Genomic DNA, 25570 nt, shown 5'->3' on the forward strand with positions numbered 1-25570 from the left:
CAACTCTTGATTTTATTTTAATTCCTTATATAATACGTTGTTGAATGGCAACCATTGAGAGGCGTGTTGTGAAGCGTGTGTTGCTCTTTCAGAATTCTGTTGTTCGGAGAAAGGCGAGCTGCTGACGATGAGACTGAAGATACTCTGCGAGGACCGCTGCGAGGACATAGCGGTGAACCTCGCCGCCGCGTGCGTGCGCTCCCTCAGACGAAGCGATCAGCTGCGGTCGCTTTCGGAGTCTCATCACGTTCACTACATGATCGACGTGTACATTGTTCTCTTGTACAAATTGAAACGCACGCAAGATATTTTCGCTCAAGTAAGTATCGATCAGAAACGTCAGATTGTCGCAAGAGATGTTCATTTGATTTAGATTGTCAGGAAGTTGCCACAAAATGCAAGCATATAAGTAGGTCTGTAAATTTCAAACGATGTTCTTAAAGCAATTTATCTGGTTTGGAGAAGTAAAATTATGACGCATCTCTGATGCTCCAAGAGTATCATCGAAAATGTCAGATCACTGTGCTATGAGTCACGTCGACCTACTTGCTTAATTTGCCAAGATCTGCTGAACCACGAGGATGTATTCAGAAAATTTAAAAACACATTTTTCAAACGATCGGAATCGTGGGAAAGCAGAATTCTAGTGAATGCGTTCAGAAGGTCGATTGGTTTCCTTGTGATTGAAGGAACGCGTGTTTTGCGTTCTGCGCGAATATTGCCGTGCTGGAATTCATAACTGCGCTTTGTTACAGTTAAAATTAATGGACCTCAACGACGGGCTTGAATTGGTCCAAAGGCTTAGCGGTGAGAAGCCAACGAAGTATGGAACGGCGCGTGTTTGGAGAAATTCGATAAAGGCCGCAGAATTGGTCGCGCAGTATCTCGTTACTGCCGGGATGGTTCGACCGGTATCGGAAACCGGTGCAAATATTTTGGAGCAGATTTTGAACTCTTGGGCGCTATTGCACGCAAAATGGAAGGACGTTGCACTGACTCTGCCCGGCATGATTAGAAAATTAATTGAACCCGCGGAAAGTGCTCAACATATTTATATCTTCTGTGCAGTACTTGCAAAACATGTAAGTAAACATTTTATCTGAAAAATTGAATATTTGAGAAATATTTCAAAATATTTAGATATGGTTTTTTATTCTGCCAGATATAGCCAGTAGATAAAAAAATCGTATTATGTGAGAATATAGAATTACCAAAAGTTAAATATATCTATTAATAAAATAGGAAAATCAGATTTTATTTTATCGTGTTTATAAAGGCAAAAAAAGTTTAATTAAACAAATGTTATTTTTCTTGGATTTTTTTTTAATTGCAGTTTGGCGAGATTATAAAACCTTTGGTGATCGAACTGTATATCAGAGCGTTAACAACGGATATGAACGAACTGGAGAGTCAGAAGGCGAAGTCGGACAAGGATAAGGTGCGCGAAACCGCCAAGCGTCTGAGCACGCAATTCCTCAAATTGGCGGACGTAGTAGACAGCAATATTGGCATAGCAAGGGAATGCGTTTTGACGGCATTCTCTTTACATCCTACTAGAGCCTGTTACGACAGAATAAAGGAATTGGCGGTGGCGTGTGGAAAGGCGAAGGAAGATGGCGTTTCGCAAGAGGAGCAAAGTGTCAAGGAGAAACCCAAGGAAACTATAGAAGACGTTCTTCTCTCTGTATCGGTCATCAAGGAGACATCCGAGTTAACGGTAGATAACAACGTCACGGAAACAGGCTCGACGCCCTCGACAGTTTTGGAAGCGCAGCCACCGCATCAAAATTTGACCGTTGCAAAAGGCATAGATTTTCAAAACGGTCAGGTAACGAAAACGTTTGAACGAACCGATAAGTTGTTGAAGAGCCTTCTGACAAAGAATTCCGACATGACGTCGTCTGACACAGCAACACCAGCGACGTCGATCAGTAACAGGTGTCCGTTGCATCCAAACCGTGAATCCTCATCCGAGATGTTCGGCGAACTCTGTTTCAATTGCGGCGAATTCACCGGCAGTAATCAGTTGAATGATGATAAATTACAATTGAAGGAAGCTAGCACGACGCCGGGTAAGAATGTGGAGAGAACATTGGATGCGTTGATTCTGATCAAAGGCGATGCGGTGACAGGCTCGGCGAATTATGACGAGAAGTCTGTGCCCAGCCAAGTGCTGGACGGTGAGAAATTGGGTCTATCGCCGCAACTGTGCGACGATCTGGCCGTAGTACTGAGTAGTCCACGTTACCATATGCTCAGTTGGGTGCTCGACTGGAAGGAGTTGAAGAATTTATGCGAGCGCTACCTGGAAAACGAAGAGGAGATGCGCAATACGAACAAGGAGCTTAAGTATCTGAACATTGATTATTCGCAGTTCAAGGATTGGCCATCGGAAGACGATACTAAAGACGTCTTTTTCGGTATCGAGAAGGGTTACGAGCAGTGGGTTGACTTGCCATCCGATAGTTCCGAGCAATTCGGTAGCTTCCAGCCGGCAGCTGGCTATAAACGTTCATCGATGCGTCGCAGTTTAGATGATACTACCACGGATTCCGACAGTGGCAGTGTATTGCGTGTACGACGCACTGCACGAACGCGGAAGATCCATCGGTTGGGATCGTCCGAAAGCGACTACGACAGCGCTGAACGTAAACCAAAGCATTTTAGAAATAGGATTAGCTCGGTGTCGGACAGCGATAGCAACACGCAGGATAGTCAGACTGACAGCTTGGGTAGCGACGGTTGTCGGTTAGAGACCAAGAAGAAATCCAACAAATCGAGCGGTAAGGAGTCCAGCAAGAAGCGTTCAAAGTCATCGAAGCTCACCGTCGAGTCTGTCTCGCATTTTCAATTGTTAGTGAACGAAGAAGTGCGGCACACGAACGCGCACGAGGACGCCAGCGGCTCTGACGTTAGCAGCAACGACATCATCACTCTCTTTTCCGCCGACATGGACGAAAATAAGCGCGAGACGATCAAGGGCTCAGCGTACACCGCCGCGGCGCAATTAATCATTACTGAAAGGCGAAGTGATCCAGCGGTGCTGAAATCTCTTAGGATGTTCAGGCCACAAAGCTCGAAAAAGCCGTCGAGGATTTCGCAAATTCTGCAGAAGAATTTATTAAATAAGAACAAGGATGTTAATAATAGTAGTCGGACGGATGCCGAGCAACAGGCGACTAACAACATTGCGAAATTTGCGCCTATGCTCAGCACGCTAAATCTGAACCCGAAGATTGTGCTGACGCGCACGGACGAAGTCGATCGTAAATTGACCAGCCGTGCTAAGAAACAGCAGCAGCAGCGGCTGAGTAGCGGTGACATTACCAGTGAACTGATCAACATACAAAAATCGATGCCGTTCTCACCGAATAACAAGAGTGTAATTCAGTATCAGAAGAAGCAAAAGGAACGTGCCGCGAGCAGTAAGAACACCAGCGGCAAAAGCGACCTGAACTGTCCTGTGATAGTCGACGGACGTCGCGACCGTCATCATCATCATCATCATTTCAGCTCCGTAAAATCCAACTTGGGTAAAACCAAGTTTGGTGTTATCGAGAAGGCTGTTAGGGATTCCGATATATTGGCCAAAAATGTACCGGGTCTGAATTCGCTGGACATGATGGTACCGCCACGGCAGCGTTCCACGGTGAACGTTGTCCAACTCTCCAGAAGCGGCGTGCCGCAGAGCCCAAGTTCCGCCACGGGTACGCCGACAAGCATTAACGTTAGTGGCAGCACGCCACCACGGCCGACGCGCACCCCAAGCGTGGCTAGCAACCAAAGTAGCAGTGGTGGTGGCAACAGCATACAGTTGCCGGGTACCCCTTCTTCAACAGGCGGCCACGACAGCGGAGTCGGAATGAGCCCAGCTGGCCAAACGCCACCATTGAGATCGTCGTCGAACCTCGGAACACCGGACACCGTCGGCGAAGAGGCCAATCAGCTACTGGATGCTGCGTCACCGACGACTATCGGCCCGACGAACCCGACGACGACGATGACTGCCAACAACGTTTCGGTAGTCCATCAACTCAACATTACTGAGTCGTCGAGTCCGGTGAGAACGATAGCGCAAATACGTCGTGCGAGCAATCAGCAGAACAACCAATCACCGAAAAAATCACCTTCTTCGCCGTGCTCCGCGGGCGTAGGCGCGACCACAGTCACAACGATGACGACGGCGACGAGCACGATGTCTTCGACGGGGCTGATCGCGCCCGAGTTAAAGGTCATCTGCAAACCCGACGGCAGTCTCCGTCTCGCAGCTGCCAGTCCAATTGTGTCCAATCAGAGGAATCTTTTAAGCCTGCAGAACTTGGAGGACGGTAGCAGTGCGAACTTTGCGCGACAAACGACGCAACAACGCGGTGCGGATACGGTAGGCAGTGCGTCGTCCAACAGAAACGCCTACGATCGATTAACCGGCACCAGTTCCATCGTGAAGAACGCGTCGCAGACCGGTCAAAACGCTGTTCTACCCAAGTTCCAACAGGCTTTCCGTAATAAAACCTACACTCTACCAACTGATGCGACCGCAAGTGGGGTTGCCAGTGCCGCGACAGATACACCGCTGGGCGATGTTCAACAAACGGTGACGACATCCGCGCAGAAGACAACGACGAATTTGTCGAAGGCAGTACAGACGTCTGTGCCGAACAATCAACAACAACAACAGCAGGCAAACGCCGGAAACGTTAATGTGCAATCAATTATTTCCAATCTGCAACTGTCGGCCGGCAGGCAGATAGTCAACATTGTGCCGAATTCTGGGAATAACGCCTCGGCGAACGCTGCAATCGGTTCGAATCAAGCCGCGAATCAAACGATCACGCAACTTGTGCAGAACGCCAGTTCGTCCAACAGCGTTATATACACGCACAAGGTAATAACCAATAATCCGAACCAGCTCATCCCACCAACAATCATATCGCACGGCAATTCGGTACCCGGTGGCAGAACTCCCGTGGTCAAGCTCAACATCATTCGTACGCCGGTCAGACAACAGAATCTGACGGGAACCACCATCCAGGCTGTCGCCTTGACGCCGAGGTTGCAGCAACAACAGCAACAGCAACAAACCGTGAGACCGGACAGTTTAATCGGTTCTCCGATTGAGGTGACCAATCAAGTGAGCTCGACAACTTTGGAACAATTACGAGAATTCGAGAGCGTGCTAGAACAGGTGAAGGAGAGGAGTATCCAGCCACAGTCTCACCAGTCGATCTCCAGTAGCGCGACTACGACAACCGTGCAGACGCAAACCACTACGCAGCAGACTCAGGCAAGCAAACCGCAGCAGATATCTGTTAGCACTCTGGCGCAGCAACTGATGATGCCGGCGCAGTCTAGCGCGAACAGCGAGGCATTTACCAGCAACGGCAGTACTGTGACATTTCAACAGGAATCTGGGTACCAGCAGAAGGTCTCCTTGGCCTATGTAAATCCGAACAGTAACACCGCCAAGGCGGGTAATTCCACGACACCAGTGGTCGTGGTCACCAGCTACTGTCAACCAGCGGCGTCGCCGGCGCTGAGCGTCACGTCTCAGAGTTCCTCGAGCCCGTGCGTAACGCCGGCGCCAGCACCGATACCATCGTCAGCTGGCAAAACACCATCGACGCCGTCGTCCGCCGCAGCTGGGACTACTGCTAAGACCAATGTAAAAAAATCGACACCCAAGGCGGTCAAAAGCAGCGCGACTAATACATCCAAGGCATCGCCGATACCGAAACCGCAGCAGAAGCCACAGGAGGATGAACAGACTGCCCAACGGATCTACGCGATTCTCGACGAATACGCGGAGCAGCTGAGAAATTCGCCGGATCTGAACAACAAACCGGCACCCCGCAGAAGATCTAATCCGCCCACCAATCCGAGTCAATCGTCGAAGAGGAAGAAATCAAGCTCGAGCAAGAGCAAGCCGGCGGGACAGCAGACTTCCGAACTGAGCCCTAGCACAGACGATCTCGGCAGGACTATGGGCAGCGAGGATTCGTCCAGCGGTGTTGTACACGTGCAAGACAGTCCGGCCGGTTTTTCTGCACCAGAGGAACCGTCGATGAGCGGGGAAGCGAGCGCCGAGCCGCGCAATATGACGAATGACTCGAACGACGGCGTTGAACTGAACATGAAGAGACGTAATCTCATCATTACGGAGCCAGGCACGGGCCAGCCGCGAACGGTGATTGTCCAGGAATCACTGCAATCGGGCTCGGTGAGCGTCAGCGAGGCGCTTGCCTCGGTCACGGGTAAGATGAGCGGTACGTCGGTACTGATGCCTAGTTTTGTGCTGCCACTGATGAAGGGCACTCAGCAGCATTTCACCATAGTATCCACCGGATCCAAGCTGCTCACGGCTATGCCGACGACCATGCGCACCTCCGGCGGCACCGCAGTTCCCAACACTCTACTGTTACAGTCCTTCCTCAATCAGGGCAAGCTAATCCCCGCACAACCGCAGATGAAGCAGATGAAGATGCAGCCCACCTTGCAGACGTTGTCGAACAATCAGACGCTGACCGGCGCGCAGAACGTTCAGAACACGCCCGTAGTGATATCACAGACCGGAAGCACGCCGTTCGCTGGAGAGACAGCCACTGTGACGGTATCTACACCGGATAAACCCAATGTTATCGGTGAGCTGACATTGAAGAACGATACAGTGGCCGCCGGTAGCGCGATCGCGGTCGAATCAGCGGCGACGAACACCGCCATCGTGGTGCAGAACAAGAGCAATCCCACCCTCAGCCTGATCGGAACTCGGAACATCAGCGAGATATCGGATAACCAGCAACTATGCGGCGTCATCACCAGCAATCCGCTACAGGGCACGAGATTCTACAACTCGGGCATGCATAAACTAACATCGACATCTGCCGCCCTGAAGGCGGAAAATGTGGTCTGCATTGCGCCGGCTGCTGCGGTCTCTCATTCACCGGAAAAGAAATCTCCTCAGGACGGGCAGATACACACCGAGAAGTCGGTATCCTTACCAGCGAGCGCCATCGCGCTCACTTTTACTCAGCAGACTGATGTGAGCGCCATGCTGAACGATGCAAATCAGCAGCAACAGCAGAAGGACACGAAGGAAGCGTCCACCGAGATAACGTCTGGTACCAAAATTATTTCGCCGAAAACGGTAAAGAGAAAATTCGACAATGCTATTGGCATACAGGAAAACATATCGCCGAGAACTTTGATCTCTCCGAATATCGCCACGTCGTTACAAAATAATACGAAAATTGGTAAGGAGCCTAGGTATATTTTCTGCACGTGTATTTGTGTGTCTAGTCATTAACTTATGTTTTGCCGTTTAGCTCATTTTTCATTTTTAAATCTTCAGTTTTGTTTTTGTACTTTTTTCATAGCACGATGTATATGCATACAAATTTTTATGTAATAAATTTTACAACTTTTTTTGCTCAAATTAAAAAGTATCGATATATTAATAAGTAAATTCTTATTTGTAAGATTTTTTTCTAAGATGACTAGATATTTATTTTTTTAAATTAATTATACATATGTTACATAATTACACTATAATTCACAGAAAAATGAATCTTTTGATAAATAATATATTTTTTTGTAAGAACAACTTACTTCGTAAACAACATGTCGATTCTCACCAGATATTATATATCGACAATTAATTCTTCTCGCATATTGTTCTTCTTATAGAGTCTATGTCTCCCATTACTTCCACGAACAAGCAATCGAGCGTTATTGATCACACGACGCAATTCCTGGTTACTGGTGGACCGAGCAGCTCGGATAGCCAGGAGTCATCTGTGCAGCAATCCACCGAGACAATCGACGGATCCTGCAAAGTTGGGAACGGGCTGCTATACGAAAACGCACGCTTGCAAGAGGCCTGGGAATCGGAAGGAAAGATCTCGCCGGATACAACACCATGGAGATACGTTCCTACACCGATGAACGCGCTGAGCCACGAGCCGTTAAAAGTGTACAGGTAAACGATTCGGATCATATCAAATATTGTAGAAAAGTTTCTATGTAATTTAAATGTTATTTAAAGCCAGAAACTTTTTCAAATATTGAAAATTTTGAGAAAGAGAATTTGATTGTCACGATCAAAATTACAGGGATAATGACAACTCCGAGACCGTGCTGCAGATTATTAACAAGGGTCAGGGCATTGAGATGGCGAGCGGACAGATCTATCATGCAAACGCGAAAAAGTACTTCATGAATCATACTCTAGACACTCCCTACTCCAACAAGAGCAACTTGATGAAATCGCAGCTGATTTCCAGATTGGACCGCGAGATGATGCAGCAAAAGATAGAGAGAAAAGCCGCATACGAACGTGAAATCAAATTGCAAAAGAGCTTGTCAGAGGAATGCGAAGATCTGGGAGTCGACGAACCTAGTACCAGCGAGCTGTTTCCCGAGGCAGATCTGCTATTCGACACGAATCACTCGCCGTCGTTCGATCATTCTTCGCAGGATGCGTCTTGCAGTCAATCCCTGGGCAAATCGTACAACAGCTCATACTTCCGGTCGCTGGACTCATCTAGCGGCAGCAGGGACGCCAGCCCAACGAGCGATTTCAAAACGAACGAACGCAAGAAGAACGTGAGTCAACGCGCGAGAGCTTTAAAGGATTCGTTGAAGAGAGGGAAGCGAGAGAAGGAGGATTTGGACATCCCGACGAAACATATGCGACTAACCCTGGATAATCTAAGCCAGGATGAAGCGTCGAACAGCAACTCGGACATCTCCAGGCTATCACCGGCAAATCTTGGCTCTTTGGAGAACGATTCGTCAAAAGATATGACTCATCGCGTGAAACTGACCTTGAGGAGCGGCTCGAAAGAAGGAACACCCAGCAGCGTATCCAGCATACCATCTAATATGAAATTGGACATCGACTTGGATTCGGAATCATTGCCGCCCAGCATGAACGTTAACAACACCTCGACAGCGAGTTCGGGCGATGAGAGCTTGACTCTGTTGAGCGGCAATACCGCGGACCATCATACCATACCGTCGCCATTGTCACCGTTGGGCGCGGCTGGACCGCTGCTGTCCACGCACAACAAGTACACGTATACCAACAAAAAGCGCGTGTCGTCGTCCAAGGTGCGCATGGACTCGTACATGGCATGGGAGAGCCCAATGTCCGAGCGCACGAGGTCCAGCACCGACGATGAGGACTCCAGTATCAGCGAGTCGATCGGTAGCCAGGTAGAAGACAACGTCACGCTGAGCAATGGCCTGGAGGACAGTGTACAAATATTAAAATCCTTGTCCTCCGATCGGCATTGCACTTACATGAAGAAAAAGGAAAACAAGCTGCAGGTGAATGCCGCGAGAGTGGTCTTGAATCGCGCCGATCACAAATCGGCAGCGGTGGCAGCGACGCTTCCCAAACGGATGTCTAAGGTAGAGTCGATGGTAACGGCGACGGAGACGATGGTAGTATCGAGTGACAAGGCATCGGAAGCGTCGGAGGACGAGACGAGCAATACCGTACTAATGGAGCCGGCGGATTGCCGCGCCAGAAGATCAAGTTTGCGCTGTCACGTGAAGAAGAACTGCGCGTGCTGCAACGGCTCGCCGGAGCGACCGAAGAAGAAGACAACGGCGGCGACGACGGTCAAGTCGACGGATCACAAGCTGAAGAAGCGGGTGTCGTCAAAGCAGCCCGGCAAGAAGAGGTAGTCCTAGCGATCGAACGCTCGCGCGAGCATCGCAACGTGTTGTTATATCATTAGCGTGTCGTCGTCGTCCGTCGTCGTCGTCGGTGGTGGTTCACGATGCGACGACGATGCGGGCGTTTCAGCGCGATCGAAACCGGGCTCCGGAGGGTTTTAACGCTTCTCGCTAAAAAAAAAAACATGATTTGAACGATCTTATTCGCGGATCGATAGATCCATGGCAATGGCATTGTAAATATTAAAGCGCGCTTAGACGCGAATTCCGTGAATCTGTCACACTTACAATATTTGAAACATTCGGCGGCTGCATTAGCACGCAGGCAGGCTCAGCTGCGAGCAAAAAAAATATTCTCCATTTAAATTAACAATGGATCTATTTTACGTCGATGTGCGTGCTGTATGCGTGCATATTAATATATGTATGAATGATTGCGTGAAAGGAGAGAAAAAATAGAGAGAGAGAGAGAGAGAGAAAGGACGGGAATATAATAGACATACGATTTATTACTAAAATAGTTATCGTCGATAACCAGTAGGTCATCCCTCTACCATTAGGTGTTAATTACGATATTAGATTGTAAGGTACAGATCATTTATGTATGGCAGACTTAGATTTTTAATCGTTAAGGACCGTTTTAGCGATGCAATCTAGTCAAGTCGTTTTTTTTTGTGGCGAGGAATAGGCGACGAGTGAACAAAGCGTTAAGATAAAAGAAGGCAAGCGAAAACCGTAACGATCGTTAATAGATCCCTCGCAGAGTAAAGAAAGAGAGCCTGAGTTTATATAATTCAACCTGCAGTATGTCTATCATGGCAAAGCTATTCCACGTTGTAACATGGTGTGGTCAGACTGAATAGACAAATAATAATAGAGTTCTCTTTCCGAAGAAATATTAGGGTATAGTTAACAAGGACGTGTGCGGTCTCGTTGGCAGTCGCATCGTCTTTGCCTTTCGTGTAATGCTTACCTGTATCTGTATAACTCTAACTTTATATAGAGAGAAAATTGTCGCTGTGTAAATTTTCGGCACTCTGCTCTTAGACGACCCTCGAAGAACACCGGGGTATCATTTGGATAAGACTTTACGCCCGATTCAAGTACGCGTAGGCGTATGAAGTTGGGGGAGAGGAAAAAAAAGAAGAAAAGAAAAGAGATGTGGAGTGGCAATAACGTTCTATAAGGATCATTCTAACAGCTGTCTGTTGTACGGCCCGACCATACCTTGTCATGGTGCATGTAAAAATTCACGATTGTACATTGCGTAGATAATTCATTGAAAAGGTATAATATTATATATATATCGCTGCACTTTAGTACAAAAACGCTTCACTTTGTTTCAGATGAGAATGATAGATTTATATCGTATCTCCGTGTGCTATATCGTGAAACGTGTGAATGCCCGCAAATTTTACTATGGACTTACTCTAAACTTGTAACTTGTAAAAGCTCCGTGAGAACGGGACGAGGCTGCGTGGGAGTATGAGTTTATCTAACATTTCGTTATGATAATTACGATTAATGGGAAAAAAAACGTATGTCGGGCGCTGATATCCATTCCAAAATTTTTATCCCGGCGCGCGATATATATGTATACAGTATAAATATATAGAGAACTTCGTCGAGTTTGTTCTTTCTCTCTTTTTCTGTTCTCTTTCGATGTTGCAAGAAAAGAAATATCGTAGCTTCAAGTAATCGAGGTACAACTGTTCCTGTGAATAGTGTCTCATTACGTGATATGAACCAAAGTGAAGGCTCTGTCGAGAAGGCATAAGGGAAACGCTGAATCCGATGTGGAAAGCAATATACGTGTAGAATATGTAAATTGTAATTAAACTAATATGATCATTCTGGAGATCCTTTTTGTTTTCTTTTTTTTTTTTTACTTACGTAGAATAATTTCAGTTATTTGTTTCGGTAATCTTTAATGTTACGTTTAAAAGAGAATTAAGGATATAATATTTGTTGGATGTATACATATATGTATACTATATATTATTATCGCATATCTGATATAGAGATTACATGATTATTTGACCGTTAAACGGAGATCGAAGAGGGAACTTCTATATATAGTGTCTTTTCGAATTTGGCGTTGTCACAGGTATTAAAATTATGAAAAAAATACATAGATTTATACAACACAATATTATTTTCTAACAGAACAGCGCCAAAATGGAACTGTCGAAGAGCGCTGCAATCCTTTTTAGTTAATTTTGATTGTAAATCATATAATGGAAAATCTAAGGTGAATAATCGATAGTTTTTTTGTTGTTGTTATCGCGTTTCTTCCTCATTTACACATTCTACACGTATGCCAGCAAATGATATGGTTAATATCTTTCTTTCTACGAGACGTATGTGTGATATAATCGTTTCGTTATGAATGTAGCTACATCGCGAAACACGTTCCTTTCGGTTTCCGACCATTCAGTTAAAGGGCGAACAAGATTACCTACCTCGTGCGCTTCATCTCTTCCTAGTTTATCTCTATTACCACGGGCTCCGGAGCGTGGAAATTCGAATATCCACGTATATACAATCGTTCCGTGTTTCTCGCATAATAAGAAGTTCTGTGATCTCGCGGCGTGAAAACGCTAATCGCTAACCCCGAGAAGAAACACGTCTAACGCTTTTCGTTTTCTTTCCTTTTTCATATTCGCGCGATTCGATCCAAGTTTTTTTTTAATTATACGATTTAGAGCGCTTAAAAATAATTTGAGTTTTTTTTAGCTACGGGAATAAATATTCTGTAACAGTGAGGAAATATATATATATGAATAAATTATGTTCTGAGTAATACTTAGTTAACTCGCTAACTCTTCCGACTGTAGGAGCGATTAAAAAGTGCAGATCTGTTTAATATCTGTCCGATATTAATTGCGATCTTATTGTAGCGTGGCCTAGATCACACACTTTTCTACTGAAGAGTTCTCTTTCTCGATTTAGTTTTATTACGAGGGGGAAGAAGATCCCGAGAAAAAATTGCACTCTTAATAGAAGCGAGATCGATCTTATTATCTCATCTTATCTATTTCCATACCGAAATCAGATTTTATGTAATCGAGGCGGTCTACGCAAATGCGAGAGGATTACTTTGTAATCGAAAGAAAATATAAGCTCGAAAGCTTCGTTTATAGATCAAATAAATTGATTTATAGAAAAGAAACACCACGCGCTTCCCATTCTTCTTTTGTAGACCGTCTTTTTCATTCTACGTTTTACGGCAATTTTCCTTCGCGGCTTTCTCGGTGTTTCTTCGTTCTCAGCGCGAGAGAAGCGTATCCCAAAGAAAGAGAATCGCGTTTCCACTCGAGCCACTTGTATAAAGCGAGAACAATTTCAATGTATTTATTCCCGCGGTAAAAGTAAGAAAAACGAGCTCTATCTTCCTGTATATTAAAGAGAGAGAGAAAGGAAAGGAGGCGAAGAGAGAGAGAGAGAGAAAAAAATACGGAGAGAGAGATGTCGGAGCGGCGTGTGTCTCCGCGTGTGTATAAAATTCCGAGCGAGTGTCTCGCAACTAAATAGAGATGCGTATTTTTTGAATGGGACGTCAATGGGAGGATAGCTTCTAGCTCACACACGTAGTCTGGCCTTTCGCCACCCAATTTAGTCGTACCAATCGCATTTATCATAGAGGGGTGTGTAGTCTTCATCGTTAAGGCAAAGTCCGACGGCGGACTCGCGGAGGAAAGGAGCAGGAAAGAGAGAGAGAAAAAGGGGGACGCGTTTGAGGCGCGGATCAAAACCGGTGTAATTTCGGCGAGCTCGATCTCCGAGATGGTTGAAGACATCGGGCGGATTGTCGGTCCCCCGTTCGCCACCCAGTAAGGGGGGGGGGGAGATCGAAGATCCCGATCTCACCGAGATACGGCACCGGTTTCAGGGCCTCAGCGTTCTTGCGGATCAGGGCAAGGTTTCCCAAAGCTAGATTCTTCAGGTACTTAAAGAGATAGGGAGAAAGGGGGGAAGAGAGGGCGAGAGTGAAGAAGAAAAAGAAATAATGATAAAATAAAACAACCCGCTTTACACTGGCCGTTAAGCGATAACTTAAGAGTTTTTGTATCGTACGTATGTTTGTTAAGACTACTGTTTTTGTCACTCAACACCCTACCAGTATTCGAGAGTGCGAGCGAGAGAGAGAAAGAGCGAGTGAAGGAGTAAAAGGGGATGCGAAAGGGAGAAAGAGAAACCGAGAGAATGCTGTTGCATGTCACTTTAGTATCATTAAAACGAGCGACGTATAGTAAAAGATAAAAAAAAGGAAAGCGAGGAAGAAATGAAGTTGCGAGTGCGAGCGAGCAAAGGGCGGAAGGAAGACGCGACCCAGTGAAGATAATATGTCTCAAATCGGGAAATGAGACGTCTTTATGACGTCATATGTCCCGATTTGAGACATGCACGTTGTCTGGGGAGAGACGCGATGGAGGAGACTCGAAGGACGAACGAACGGCCGTACACCGCAAAACGTACCTACATTCATTAAGCTACGCAATGTCGTCTAGCACAAATCAGTCGAGATAATTTGAGCGATATTGTAAGAGGAGAACATGTGGGCGATTCGAGTATGTAAACGTATCCAGCGAGCGCAATGTCCCAAATCGGGATACATGACGTCTAAGAGACATCTTGAAGACGTTATATTACAATACGTCTTTAAGACACATATTATAAGACATCTTTAAGACGTTTTAATGACGTTATATTACAAGACGTCTTTTAAACATACTATAAGACGTCATACGTCCCGATTTGGGATGCGTGTTGTCGGGGTAAGAACGTGACATGAAATTAATCGCGGACGGAGAGAACGATCGTCGAAGGCGAGCGCGAAGGGAGTGCGCTCCCGTGTACATAACGAACGATAGGGAAGACGATGTGAGCCACGTGTTTCGGCGAAGGGAACATTTCTTAGACCGGTACACCGCTATACATACGCGTTGAATGTTAAGAGAGAGACCGGGTGGTCCCTCGAAAGCGAAATGCGCCGCGAAGAGACACGGCCCTTTCGCGATCTCGAGAAGGGACGTTTCCCGGAAGAGACGTTGGCGAAAGTCGATAGGTTTTTATGTGAAAGGAACCGCGGCACCGCTCTGATTCATCAATGATATTAATATTACTTTTGTGTTGGAGGCATCTCGAGGGCTCTCACACCTTACTGTGTGTTTATCGTTATTTATAGGAACAGCGATGCGCAGCAAATTATTTTTATCACGCGAAACGGCATCGTACTTCTCCTCTAAGAAAGGACCAAGTTTATTTTTTCACACGGGGGTGCTTGGGATAAAATTCTTTTAGATAAAATCCGTTCGATTTGGTATTCGCGTGTATATTGTGGGCAAGGGATCGATGCACAAATTTGCAATCGCGACTAACGTGAGGAGAGGTTTTCAGCGACGAAGCAATCTGCCGTATTTTGCTCGCGAAAGAAGGGAGGACACTCTGTAAATAGGGCTTTATTTTGCGAAACAATTTCGCAACTTTTTTCATCGTACTGCACTTGCAGATTTTAGATGTCTGGTCTTTGCTTCGTATCAAATTTCCAAAAAGTCAAGCGCAGTTGTCTGCTTCGGTTTTCTGGATGATAAAAAAAAGGAATTCAAAATTTTTTAAATAGGATTTGATGCTAAATGCGCGATGGAAATATGGTTTGCTTCTCACCGAATCTCTAAATTACATGATAAAAGTATGATGGAAAAATGTAACCAACTTCATTGTTTAAATCTTAAACAACACCCCATCCAGAAATTTAGAACCGTTTGCATTTTTAAGTCAAAATATATAATAATATTCCTGTAGTATTTTTCTAAGAATTGGCAAAAGATTGTAATTTCTACGTTGGTCTTCAACGGTAAACTATGGATGTGTTATAATTTCTAGCGAATTGCGTCTTTGTGTTATTATTAAAAAATTAATGAAATCAGTATGTTACGAAAAATTAGAATTTAAGCATTTGTATCTCTTTCGTCCTTAATACTCGGCAGAACTGTACAGATTAAGTGCGAGATGCCCGATGCGAAAAGCTGCTGGAGTTGTTTTGCGAGAAGTTCGGGTTTCAGAAACGTACCTCGGTCCACTGACGAAAATTGTAAAATCGCACACAGCAGTAGTCGCCCCCATTCCTATGAATTTCGTTTTTATGAAGATTGTGAGACGAGAGGGAGGAAACAGAGAAAAATAGAAAGGGAGAGAGAGAGAGAGAAAGAGAGATGAGAATACTCCTTGGATATGACTGTACAGCGTATTAACTTGTCCGGAGGTACATATATCGGGGATCCTTTTTCCAAACTTGAAGTATTAAGGATTGCATATTGTACATAAACAAGACATATTTTCTATATAAGGGACGTCGCTCGGTAAAAAGGCCGATGGCTCGAAAAATACTGCAATATTATGATAATTCTTTCAAGCGGTAGGATAGCCTTTAATCGTTTTATGTAATGTAATGATAGAAAAAGAGAGTCTGGCAGAATAAAAGTGAAAGTTCTGTATTTAAATATCCTGTCGGTGTACATTCATTCACACACACGCACACACATACGCAGACGATTCGATGATCAGGAGCATTTAGTTGCATGTACTTGTATGTACAACTATATAATATAAATCAAGAGCTTCAGATCGTAACTCACGTGTCGCGATGCGCTACCAGAATGATCGGTTTTGACAAATCAGAAAATGGTTTGTGTTGCAAGCAGGTAATTCAGAATTTCTTGTAACGCGTATCGTTACCGAAATAAAGAAGAAACTGGAATTTGGTAAGAACAGCGAAATAACTTGAACAAGTTCGATTATTCCTTTTAGCGCCTGTAATCGAATGATCTCAAAACGTAGGATTTAAAAACGGGCTAAAATGTATTATATATTTTAAAAAGTAGAATCCCCGCTCGTTGTGTAATCACGCGTATATTTATTAGCGCATGTACTTACTATTATAGATATTAGCCTCTCTTCGGGAAAGATAAAATGTAACAATAACTTACAACCCGTCTCTTAAGTTTTGTACCCCTTGTACATGTGAGTAAAAGAGTTACAGCTGATGTTCGTATATAAGGAAAATGTTTATTATACGTTGTATATACATCAAGTACTTTCTGAAACGTCAGCATTTTCTTTCTCATGCTCTTTCCGCTGATTCTCCACCTCCTGTAACAAAGCAAAACTTATGGTACCACGATTAAGCGTCGAACTTAAAAGCGACGTTGAAACAAGTCGCCAAATCTTGCAAGCGTATTTCTTTAGTAACCGGAAGACGTACCCTCTGTATAATGTCCAGGAACGTGACGTTGTCTCTCGATTGGAAGAACTCGCTGATCTCTTGCGGAATGCAAAATTGCGTAGGAGGCTTCGGCTGAATACCTATTTCCTCCCCGATAAAACGGAACTCCGGCGTGTTCTCGATATGATTTTGTAACTCCTCGTACGTAAAAAGCGTTCCTTTCGTAGACGCCGCATCCATCGTACCGAAATCTATTATTTTCACTTTATCTTTTCTACGTCGTACAACGTCGAAGGAATCTGCCAGAAAAATGAACTCGAATGAGTTATAAGGCTTGTTCGTTTTTGCTGCACTAGTTCAGAAGTGAAGCGAAAACGAACAGGCCTTAATTCGAATATCGTCATTAATTTTAGTACAGTGCTCTTACAGTTGCGCAACGGAAATCTGCCCTTGATACGCTCCGAAAACAAGCTTTTGATGTCTGTCTGTATATCATACTTTTCTGACTCGTTGGAACTGTGGTACTGCGATATATCCCTCTGACTTATAGCTGCGTAAGATATATGATTTGTTATCACGGAAATTAACTTTGTAAAGGCAAACAGAGAGACACGAAAGGAGTTAATACCGAATAAAATTTAATGGTTGAGGGAAAAGTGAAATCGAGTTGAGATGAATTACCAATGAGCTCATTATCCATGACGAAACAGCGAAATTCTGCGCACGGATTAATATCCCGCCATTGTTTCAGCACCAGGCAGAACGGCAAAGAATTATCAGAGCCCCTCAACGATTTCACGACGTTTAGATCTTTGGCGATCCTGTCGGAACTTTTCAGCAACAGGTAGACCTCTTCTAGCGTATTGCATTTGAGAGTCTTTGTTGGCGCAACCCACATGGCATCCTGTGAAACAATTACAATTATATATTGTAAATTATACTACAATTTTATCTTCATCTTATAGAAATATAAATCATATAATTATATTAAAACAATTATTACAAAATTACATTATTGCTATCCATATAATAGAAAATTTATAAACAACCAATTGATCCATTAAATGAATCATTCATTTTAGAAAAAAAATTTTGATTTTTACTGCACACGGTAGTTTTTTTCACGTAGACATACATGCTTGTCGTTTCTTGAAAAAAAATGGGAATTTTTGAAAGAACCGTTCTTTCTAAAATGACTGATCCAATTGCGAAATAGGAATGCAGAACAGAAAATAATTTACCGCAGGCGTACTCCAGTTTGTCTTGACAAATATTGCATCGTACTCATCTAATATTTCCTGTATTTGTTGACTGAATTCGGGAAACGTTGGTTGATAATCTGTCTCCTGCAAAAAATTCATATATATAAATTGCTGGATTATAATTCCGTCATCTCCTAAACAAAAAAGAATAATAAATACCTCTTCTTCGCACGTCACCGGCGAGCCGTCGGCCCATTCGGAATCCTCTGGTAAAGATCTCGCTGCCTCGAGCGGCAACACAAACGTGTCATACTCCAAATACTTTAGAACTTCGTCGGGAATATGAAGAATCCTGGCCTCTAGAGAATCTTTCTTGAACGCTGGATACCAAGAGGAAAAGGAGCACTCCAGTTTTAAATCGTTAACCATCCTTCCCAAATCTTTTGTACTTGTATGTGCTTTATCGGAAATTGAATTTCCTAAAAGATTAATGTAATGCTCATTAAATTTTCAGAATGAAAAAGATATATATGTTAGGTATTGTAAGTACTGACCACAAGTTCGTGACTAGTTCCTCGAGTAAAGGAAAATTGAGTAAAGTTGACAACTTGTCAAACACGCGATTTAAACCATAGAGGCAACAAAGTAACTAGAGTGAATGTTGTTCCAGCTGTTCTTAAATCGCATTTATGAAAACAGGCATTCTCGTTTGTTTCACGTCTTTCTCCGCGACGCGACGCGGCGCGACGAGCGAGACTATCTCGCGGACCAGTTTCTGATTGGTCAAAGAAAATGTCTACTGCGCTGCGCCGGCTGCGCATCTTGGACTTGCTACACCTGTCTTCTTACATCGGTCGTGCATATGCGGATGCGCTAATCCGCTCGCGCCCCTTTGGCTGCTTTTGCACCGTTCGTTCTGTCAAACTCCGTGCAAAAAAAGGGTTGAACCGGGCCTCTGTGTGTGTGTGTGTGTGCGCGCGCGCGAGAGTTGCGAGCGAAAGTCGCGTGCGGGGCGGGGTCGTTTTTTTAACGCGAATCTCGTCGGTCGCCGTGGAAGATCAATTGATCGGCCCGTGTCCGATATATCGCGAATTTATAATTTATTCGCCGCACGCACACTGACTGTCGCACCCCGTGCACCCGATCAGCAACCGAGGCAGCCGCCGAGGGAGGGACAACCATGGAGGACGATCTGCCGACCGAATACGACGTGGTCGTCGTTGGAACGGGTATTGATTTTTATCATGACGGGAACATGTCGCGTTTGCCAACGAGAAGGAATATTTTTTTCCTCGCCGGTAATCCCTCATCTCGCTGTTATGATTTCCGACAGGTATGACCGAGTCCATCGTCGCCGCGGCGGCAAGCAGGATCGGCAAGAGGGTTCTGCATCTGGACAGGTAACGACCGGATGCCTGACGTGTCCTTTTCCTCCTCTTTTCCCCTGGACCGACGATCTGTCACCTGTCAATTATATATACATAATTTGAAGCATGTTTGACGTACGAGATTACAAAGGCGATTGGTTATCAGTATCTATTTAATGTTCTTTTTAATGTTTAATTATTTTATTAAATCAAATCCTTAAGAGTATGTATGCCAAAATTGTATGAAACAATTTTGTTGCGCAGATTTGTTATCAATGTGTTTATTGATGTACAATTGTGGGTGTTAGATACGTGATTGATTTTTAAATTTAATTTTTTTTATTTTTAATTAAATTTTCTTTAACTATAATAATGTAAAAAATTAACTAGCTTGATCATTTGAGGAAAAATAAGAAAGTAAAGTAATAATCTTGATTGAATTTTTATCACGCATTTTTGTTAACAGATAAAAGGATTTTCTTTCACACTTCATAATATGATATGATAAGCTATTTATAATCAGGGCAATATTCGTGCGTTATTAAATAGAATTTTTACTTATTTTATTTAGCAACGAATATTACGGAGGGCTGTGGGCTACATTTAATTTCGATGGCCTGCAAAAGTGGATGGAAGATTTAAAAACGGTTAAAAGTAATACTAGGAATACAAATGTCGATTTGAAGGAGGACGAAAAATTTTTGAAAGCTAGTGACCAGTATTCCACAGTCGAGAACATCGGAGAAATCTGGTATATTTCCAAGTAAGAAATGATCTGCATAAATTAACCGTTTAACGATTTTAGATGGTATCTCGTATATTCTGACTAGTTTCCTTTTTTATGCAGCGATGCGGACCTACCTGACGTCTCTTCGAAGGACACCCAGACCGAGAGTTCTGGAGATAGTGCCGCAGTCGATGGCGCGGAAAAGACTGATCAAGACAAGGCTGACAGAAAGGAGAATGTGAAACAGTGGAGCATAGACCGTATCAAGAAGGAGTATAGAAGATTTAATATCGATCTGGCGCCTAAAGTAAGATTACAGATATTTGTAGATACGTGCATTAATTCTTTTAATGTGCATATGTACATGACACGTGATTCTTATTGCAGTTATTATTCGCCCGTGGTGAATTAGTGGAACTGTTGATTTCTAGCAACATTGCGCGTTATGCTGAATTCCGTGCGGTCTCTAGGGTTGCCACTTTTATGGACGGTAAACTTACCCAAGTTCCTTGTTCTCGAGCCGATGTGTTTGCTAACAAAACGGTTAGCGTGATCGAGAAGAGAATGTTGATGCAGCTCCTGACATCCTGCATGGAACAGGGTGCCGATAGTCCAGAATTTGATGGTGCGTGTCACATTACGTAAACGCGTCACGTGTGAGCATGTATTTTTTGTAATTATTTAATTCCTGACTTAATAATAATGTGTCCCGTTTACGTCTCTAGGTTTCCGTGATAAAACGTTCTTAGAATATCTTAATACGAAACGTCTTACGCCTATAGTGCAGCATTATGTTATGCAAGCTATTGCAATGGCAACGGACAAAACGTCATGTAGAGACGGCGTTAATCGTACGAAGCATTTTCTCAATAGTCTTGGACGTTATGGAAATACACCCTTCTTATGGCCTATGTACGGAAGCGGAGAACTGCCTCAATGTTTCTGCAGGTGTGTGTTTCTAAAAACGCGGTGAAACTTTCATTCTGTTTTACAGTTACATAAAAAATAACATTTTCCATACTTTTAGACTGTGTGCAGTCTTTGGTGGAATTTATTGCTTAAAGAGACAATTAGACGGCGTAGTAGTTAACGAGGATAAATGCAAGGCCATTATCAGTGGAAGACAGAGATTGGCTTTGGAGCATTTAGTCGTAGGGCAGGGACACTTGCCACCAGAAATTGTAGCCTCTGAGGGAGAAAATCAAATTTCGCGCGGAATTTTCATTACTGACAGGTATTTTCTTTAGTTTTTAGAGTTGATAAGATAATACATTACGTGTGCGCGCAATATATTTTATTGGAGACATATTTTTCGCTTCTGCAGGTCAATTATGCAAGGTGAAAAAGAAAGTCTAACTCTTTTGTACTATCCGCCGGAAGAACAAGATCAAGAAGCCGTTACTCTAATCGAATTGGGACCATCTACTAATGCCTGCCCTCAAGGATTGTGTATGTATAACATTAATGGAAATATTCTAACTTAAAAATCGGTTTGCACATTGTACACTTTCCTTTTTTTTCTAGTCATAGTTCATATGACATGCAAACGTACTAAAAACGCAAAGGAGGATCTAGCATATGTCGTGAATAAGTTCCTGAGAGCGGAACCGCTTCAATCTAATGTTGTACGTAGTTCTTCTGATTCTCATACTCAAACAGTCTCTCCTGATAAACGACATCTTCAGGTAAAATATCTTGATAAAAATTATCAATAATTTAGAATTATATTTTACAAGGTAAAATACCGAAGGCATTAAAATTGTATCAATGTGAAAGTAAACGTGATATTTTAAATTAAATAATTATATTAGGATGACCGACAAGAGAAGGAAGAAACTGAGTATCCGGTACCCCAAGTATTATGGTCTTTGTATCTGAATTTACCTGCGAGCGACATTAAACTAAGCGATTCTGCGCCGAGTAATATACATCTATGTTCCGGACCGGATCTTGAGCTTGATTTCGACTTTGCTGTAAATCAGGTATGTATTGATAATATCATATAATAATATAAAGTAGTAAATAATTGTATAAATGTAACTAATTGTAAAATATAATTTCTCAAATACCTTATAGTTTGCACTATTTTTTATATGGATATACTTGCTGCAAAACGATGTCGGTTTTTTCAAAGTTATTGCTTTGATATAATATAAATGGTACTTTAAATTAAATAAATAGTACTAAATTGCATTAGATAATCCTTTAAAATTTTTGTTTCTTTACTTTCAGGCTAAAAACATTTTCAAGTCTATGTATCCAGACGAAGACTTTTTGCCACGCGCGCCTGATCCAGAGGAAATTGTTCTGGAAGGTGACGAAGCACCGGGCCCGAAATTCGAGGGTGGTGATATCGCGGAGGGTGAGGAGAAGCAAGACGTCGAGAAAGCCGAAAAAGAGGAAGAATGAACAATTATCATATAATGCTTTTGCGTCTCTATTGTCGAAAAGCGGATAAAGGCGCGGGTCCAATGGAGATCCGTAAGCCTAACCCTAACCGTAAGACCGTAACCGTAAGAAATTGCCTCCTATCGTCTACAATGACAGCCCATAATCGTAACGAAACGTAACATAAAGAACCGTAAACTCATACGCGAATTCGTGTTTGAGTCGATTCTAACTTCTGTGTTAACTTTTACAAAGTGCTGAAATTTCGCTATAATGGATATTTACCGTGTTAGAAAAACAGCTTTTGTGGCTATTAACTTAGGTGCGATAATTCTGCAGTTATTGCGGAAAAAGAAGAAAAAGGTCATTTACAATGTCTGTATATGTTTTATTAACAGCTGAATCCCGAGTCGAAATTTTGACCCTTCATTAATTATAAAATTTAGTAGGAGCTAAGATGTAAAGATAGGCTCAATTATAATGATATAATTTGCTCCTACTTTGACCCTAACGCTGTCTCAAATTTCTCTTTTTACTGTTTTTAGCGTTAAAATAGGTTGATTTATATAGGAGCTAAGCTAGCAAAATAGGTTTAATTATAAACCTCTATTGACCCTTCATATCTGCTATCTAGAATATACGTTCCCCCCACACTGAAAAAAATAGTTGGATTCAAGAAAATATTTTTTCACATAGTACCAATGGCCTTATTTACTCAATTTAATCACATATATTTATTTAGAATTAGATATCTTGACTTAATTTAAGTAAAAATATCTAATTCTAAATATATATATATATATATATATATATATATATATATGATTATATTAAGTAAATAAGGCCATTGGTACTATGTGAACAAATATTTTCTTGGATCTAACTTTTTTTTTCAGTGCAGGGATGAGTGTAACACATTATTTTTAACGCTAAATTTATAGAAATTCTGAAAAATTATATGAAAAATTCTGAAAAAATTTTTATAGTCCTGGTGAAAATTTTTCTCAGAATTTTATATATATATAATTTTTTAGAATATATAATATATATATAGATTTTTAGAACTTCTGTATAATTTTATATTTTTTTCAGATTTTTTATATGAATCTTAGATTATAAATCAAAAGTCAAATATTTCATGCAATCATAATTTATTAGAAAGAATATATAACCAGGGGCTCGTTATGTAATAATTTACTATTTAATAATAATAGTAAAAGAACTTGTAAGTACTTTTACAATTGCGTTGTATAATATCTAGTAACTTACAAATTAATAGCACAAAAAGAAATGACAAAAACCAAAATATGTAACACATAACAAAACACAAGAATGTTATAAATTAGAATTATTCAGAATATATTATAAATTAGTCAAAGATTACTGATGACATGAATCTGAAAAATAGAAATATTTTAATTATGTTTTTTTCTTACGGCTAAAATTTGTCACTCGCTGTTCTATACATCATTGCAAGCCACATAAAAAATAAATAAATAAATAAATAATAAATATTGAAGTAAAATGAACTTTTAGTGAAGTAAACTAATTATTTAGTCGAAGAGCTGACGACACTTTTGGCCAAGTGATTTTGTAAAATATCCTGAGTGATCAATTAATTATTATCAATATCCGATAAAAATTGAGACTTATACTATGACTTGAAAATCTGTTTTTTTTTTCACCTGCGTACTTCAAATGAACGATTTGATTAAGTAAAGACAGAAGAGTTGTCTAACGAGTGACAGCAGGATTTATTACACGCTTAGCCCCCTAAGCGTGATGTCTGACGAGTGATATCAGATTAGTCTTGGATTTTGCCTGCGATTCACAGTATCGTTTTTGTGCTTCATTAACAATTTCACAGACCTGCATTTTAATGCGTGCTTGTACTTATTTAGGTGAACTCAACGTACTTTGTACCATACTCTCAAAAAATAACTGAATACTATTATTAGTATCATTCTTGTTAATCGGACGAAAACGGTTCAACTTTAAATCTGAATTCTCGCGCTTTGGCAGGGTTGTGGGTGGCTTTACTCTAGGACTACGACGACTGCCAACTTTTGTCGCAGCCGACTCACCCAATACCGGTTTTCTTTTATGTTGCACAGAGTTACTTCTCATGCCCATCGCCAAGCACTTCTGAAGTCTACAATACTGACAACGATTTCTGCGGCGTTTGGTCACTTCACAACTTTTGCTTCCTCGACACTGGTAGCCCAGCTGCTTGCGGATGCTGCGCACAAAAAAGAGCTTGCAACCGTCGCAGCTGATCGCCCCGTAGTGCCTACCCTTGGCTCTATTCCCACAAACTACACAGAGTTCTAAGCCTGATGAGCCGCGAATGTCCTTCGCTAACTTCACCTCAACGTCGACATTTCTCTGTTCGGGTTCCACCTTGATTGTGCGTATGTTTCATCGTGTACTATCTTGTTATCGTCCATTTTTCGATTATCGAAAATTAAATTTCCTTAAAATCTCCTGACTTTGCATTATTCCTTATTTCTGCGACAAAGAATATTATACCATAAAATATATACTCGTCTATTCTTGAATCAATAATTATTACTACTCAAGGAAAATCTATAGTTATCAGGCAATGGAGCCTAATATATGTAAAGATCTAATTAAGTTTTAAATACTATTATTGTCGTGACATGCGTAAACTATATATTATACATAAGAAAGTCATACCAAATAAAAGTACTTATTCCTAAAATGAGTCTATACCCAGACGTTTCGATCTTGGTTGAGACCTTCAGTGGCATAAACTTCACAATGAACCGCTGCGCGTGTCGTAATATTAAAAATAAAAATATTACAAAGTCTTGTGTTAATAATCGTGCGTTGTAAGGTGTGCGGTTGCGATGTTGTTGCGGACATACTGAGAATGCCACTTTTGTGTTAGACTTTGGAAGTGTGTTCTTGGGGGGGGGGGGAATTCTGAATGTCAACAATGTATAGTTCTTATAAAATGACT

The 25570-nt window shown here is 42.3% G+C and overlaps 3 protein-coding genes across 8 annotated transcripts in view; 2 read left to right on the forward strand and 1 right to left on the reverse strand.

Moving 5' to 3' along the window:
- LOC143906317 (uncharacterized) overlaps positions 1 to 16049 on the forward strand; it is a 65409-nt gene extending 49360 nt beyond the window's left edge. For both annotated transcript variants that reach the window (XM_077422326.1, XM_077422325.1), the window contains exons 5-9: positions 93 to 319; positions 756 to 1082; positions 1334 to 7247; positions 7681 to 7972; positions 8106 to 16049. In XM_077422326.1, coding sequence (XP_077278452.1) covers positions 93 to 319; positions 756 to 1082; positions 1334 to 7247; positions 7681 to 7972; positions 8106 to 9687 — 8342 coding nt within the window. In that variant the 3' untranslated portion in view covers positions 9688 to 16049. The remainder of the gene's footprint in view (positions 1 to 92; positions 320 to 755; positions 1083 to 1333; positions 7248 to 7680; positions 7973 to 8105) is intronic.
- A 628-nt stretch (positions 16050 to 16677) lies between these two features.
- On the reverse strand, positions 16678 to 18797 carry LOC143906330 (translation initiation factor eIF2 assembly protein). Its single transcript, XM_077422378.1, has 7 exons — positions 18660 to 18797; positions 18325 to 18584; positions 18145 to 18249; positions 17585 to 17807; positions 17331 to 17453; positions 16943 to 17202; positions 16678 to 16830 (listed from the first exon to the last, which is right to left on the reverse strand). Exons 2-7 carry the CDS (start codon positions 18532 to 18534, stop codon positions 16768 to 16770), a joined length of 984 nt encoding a protein of 327 aa, XP_077278504.1. The 5' UTR covers positions 18535 to 18584; positions 18660 to 18797; the 3' UTR covers positions 16678 to 16767.
- A 168-nt stretch (positions 18798 to 18965) lies between these two features.
- Positions 18966 to 25312, forward strand: Rep (Rab escort protein). 5 transcript variants are annotated; one of them, XR_013259479.1, is made up of 12 exons: positions 18966 to 19334; positions 19439 to 19505; positions 20044 to 20235; positions 20320 to 20506; positions 20587 to 20824; positions 20925 to 21147; positions 21227 to 21433; positions 21524 to 21648; positions 21724 to 21884; positions 22011 to 22181; positions 22432 to 22698; positions 24702 to 25312. XR_013259479.1 is itself a non-coding variant. In XM_077422352.1 (11 exons), exons 1-11 carry the CDS (start codon positions 19286 to 19288, stop codon positions 22606 to 22608), a joined length of 1797 nt encoding a protein of 598 aa, XP_077278478.1. In that variant the 5' UTR covers positions 18966 to 19285; the 3' UTR covers positions 22609 to 25312. The 5 variants fall into 5 exon arrangements, 3 of the variants coding, with proteins under 3 accessions (XP_077278478.1, XP_077278479.1, XP_077278481.1); XR_013259480.1 differs by having other exon boundaries at positions 22432 to 22680; XM_077422352.1 differs by having other exon boundaries at positions 22432 to 25312.
- Positions 25313 to 25570: the final 258 nt, after the last annotated feature.

Source organism: Temnothorax americanus, unplaced genomic scaffold, assembly GCF_048541705.1.
Source record: "Temnothorax americanus isolate GAGA-0224 unplaced genomic scaffold, ASM4854170v1 Scaffold7, whole genome shotgun sequence".
Taxonomy (NCBI): Eukaryota; Metazoa; Arthropoda; class Insecta; order Hymenoptera; family Formicidae; genus Temnothorax; species Temnothorax americanus.

Coding starts and splice junctions, on each gene's coding strand:
- LOC143906330 (XM_077422378.1), bottom strand. CDS start 18,534: ATGGTTAACGATTTAAAACTGGAGTGCTCCTTTTCCTCTTGGTATCCA. Junction 17,808..18,144: donor CAAACTGGAGTACGCCTGCG/GTAAATTATTTT, acceptor ATTGTTTCACAG/GATGCCATGTGGGTTGCGCC. Junction 16,831..16,942: donor TCCTGGACATTATACAGAGG/GTACGTCTTCCG, acceptor GCTTTGTTACAG/GAGGTGGAGAATCAGCGGAA.
- Rep (XM_077422352.1), top strand. CDS start 19,286: ATGGAGGACGATCTGCCGACCGAATACGACGTGGTCGTCGTTGGAACG. Junction 20,507..20,586: donor ATATCGATCTGGCGCCTAAA/GTAAGATTACAG, acceptor TTCTTATTGCAG/TTATTATTCGCCCGTGGTGA. Junction 21,885..22,010: donor CTGATAAACGACATCTTCAG/GTAAAATATCTT, acceptor TAATTATATTAG/GATGACCGACAAGAGAAGGA.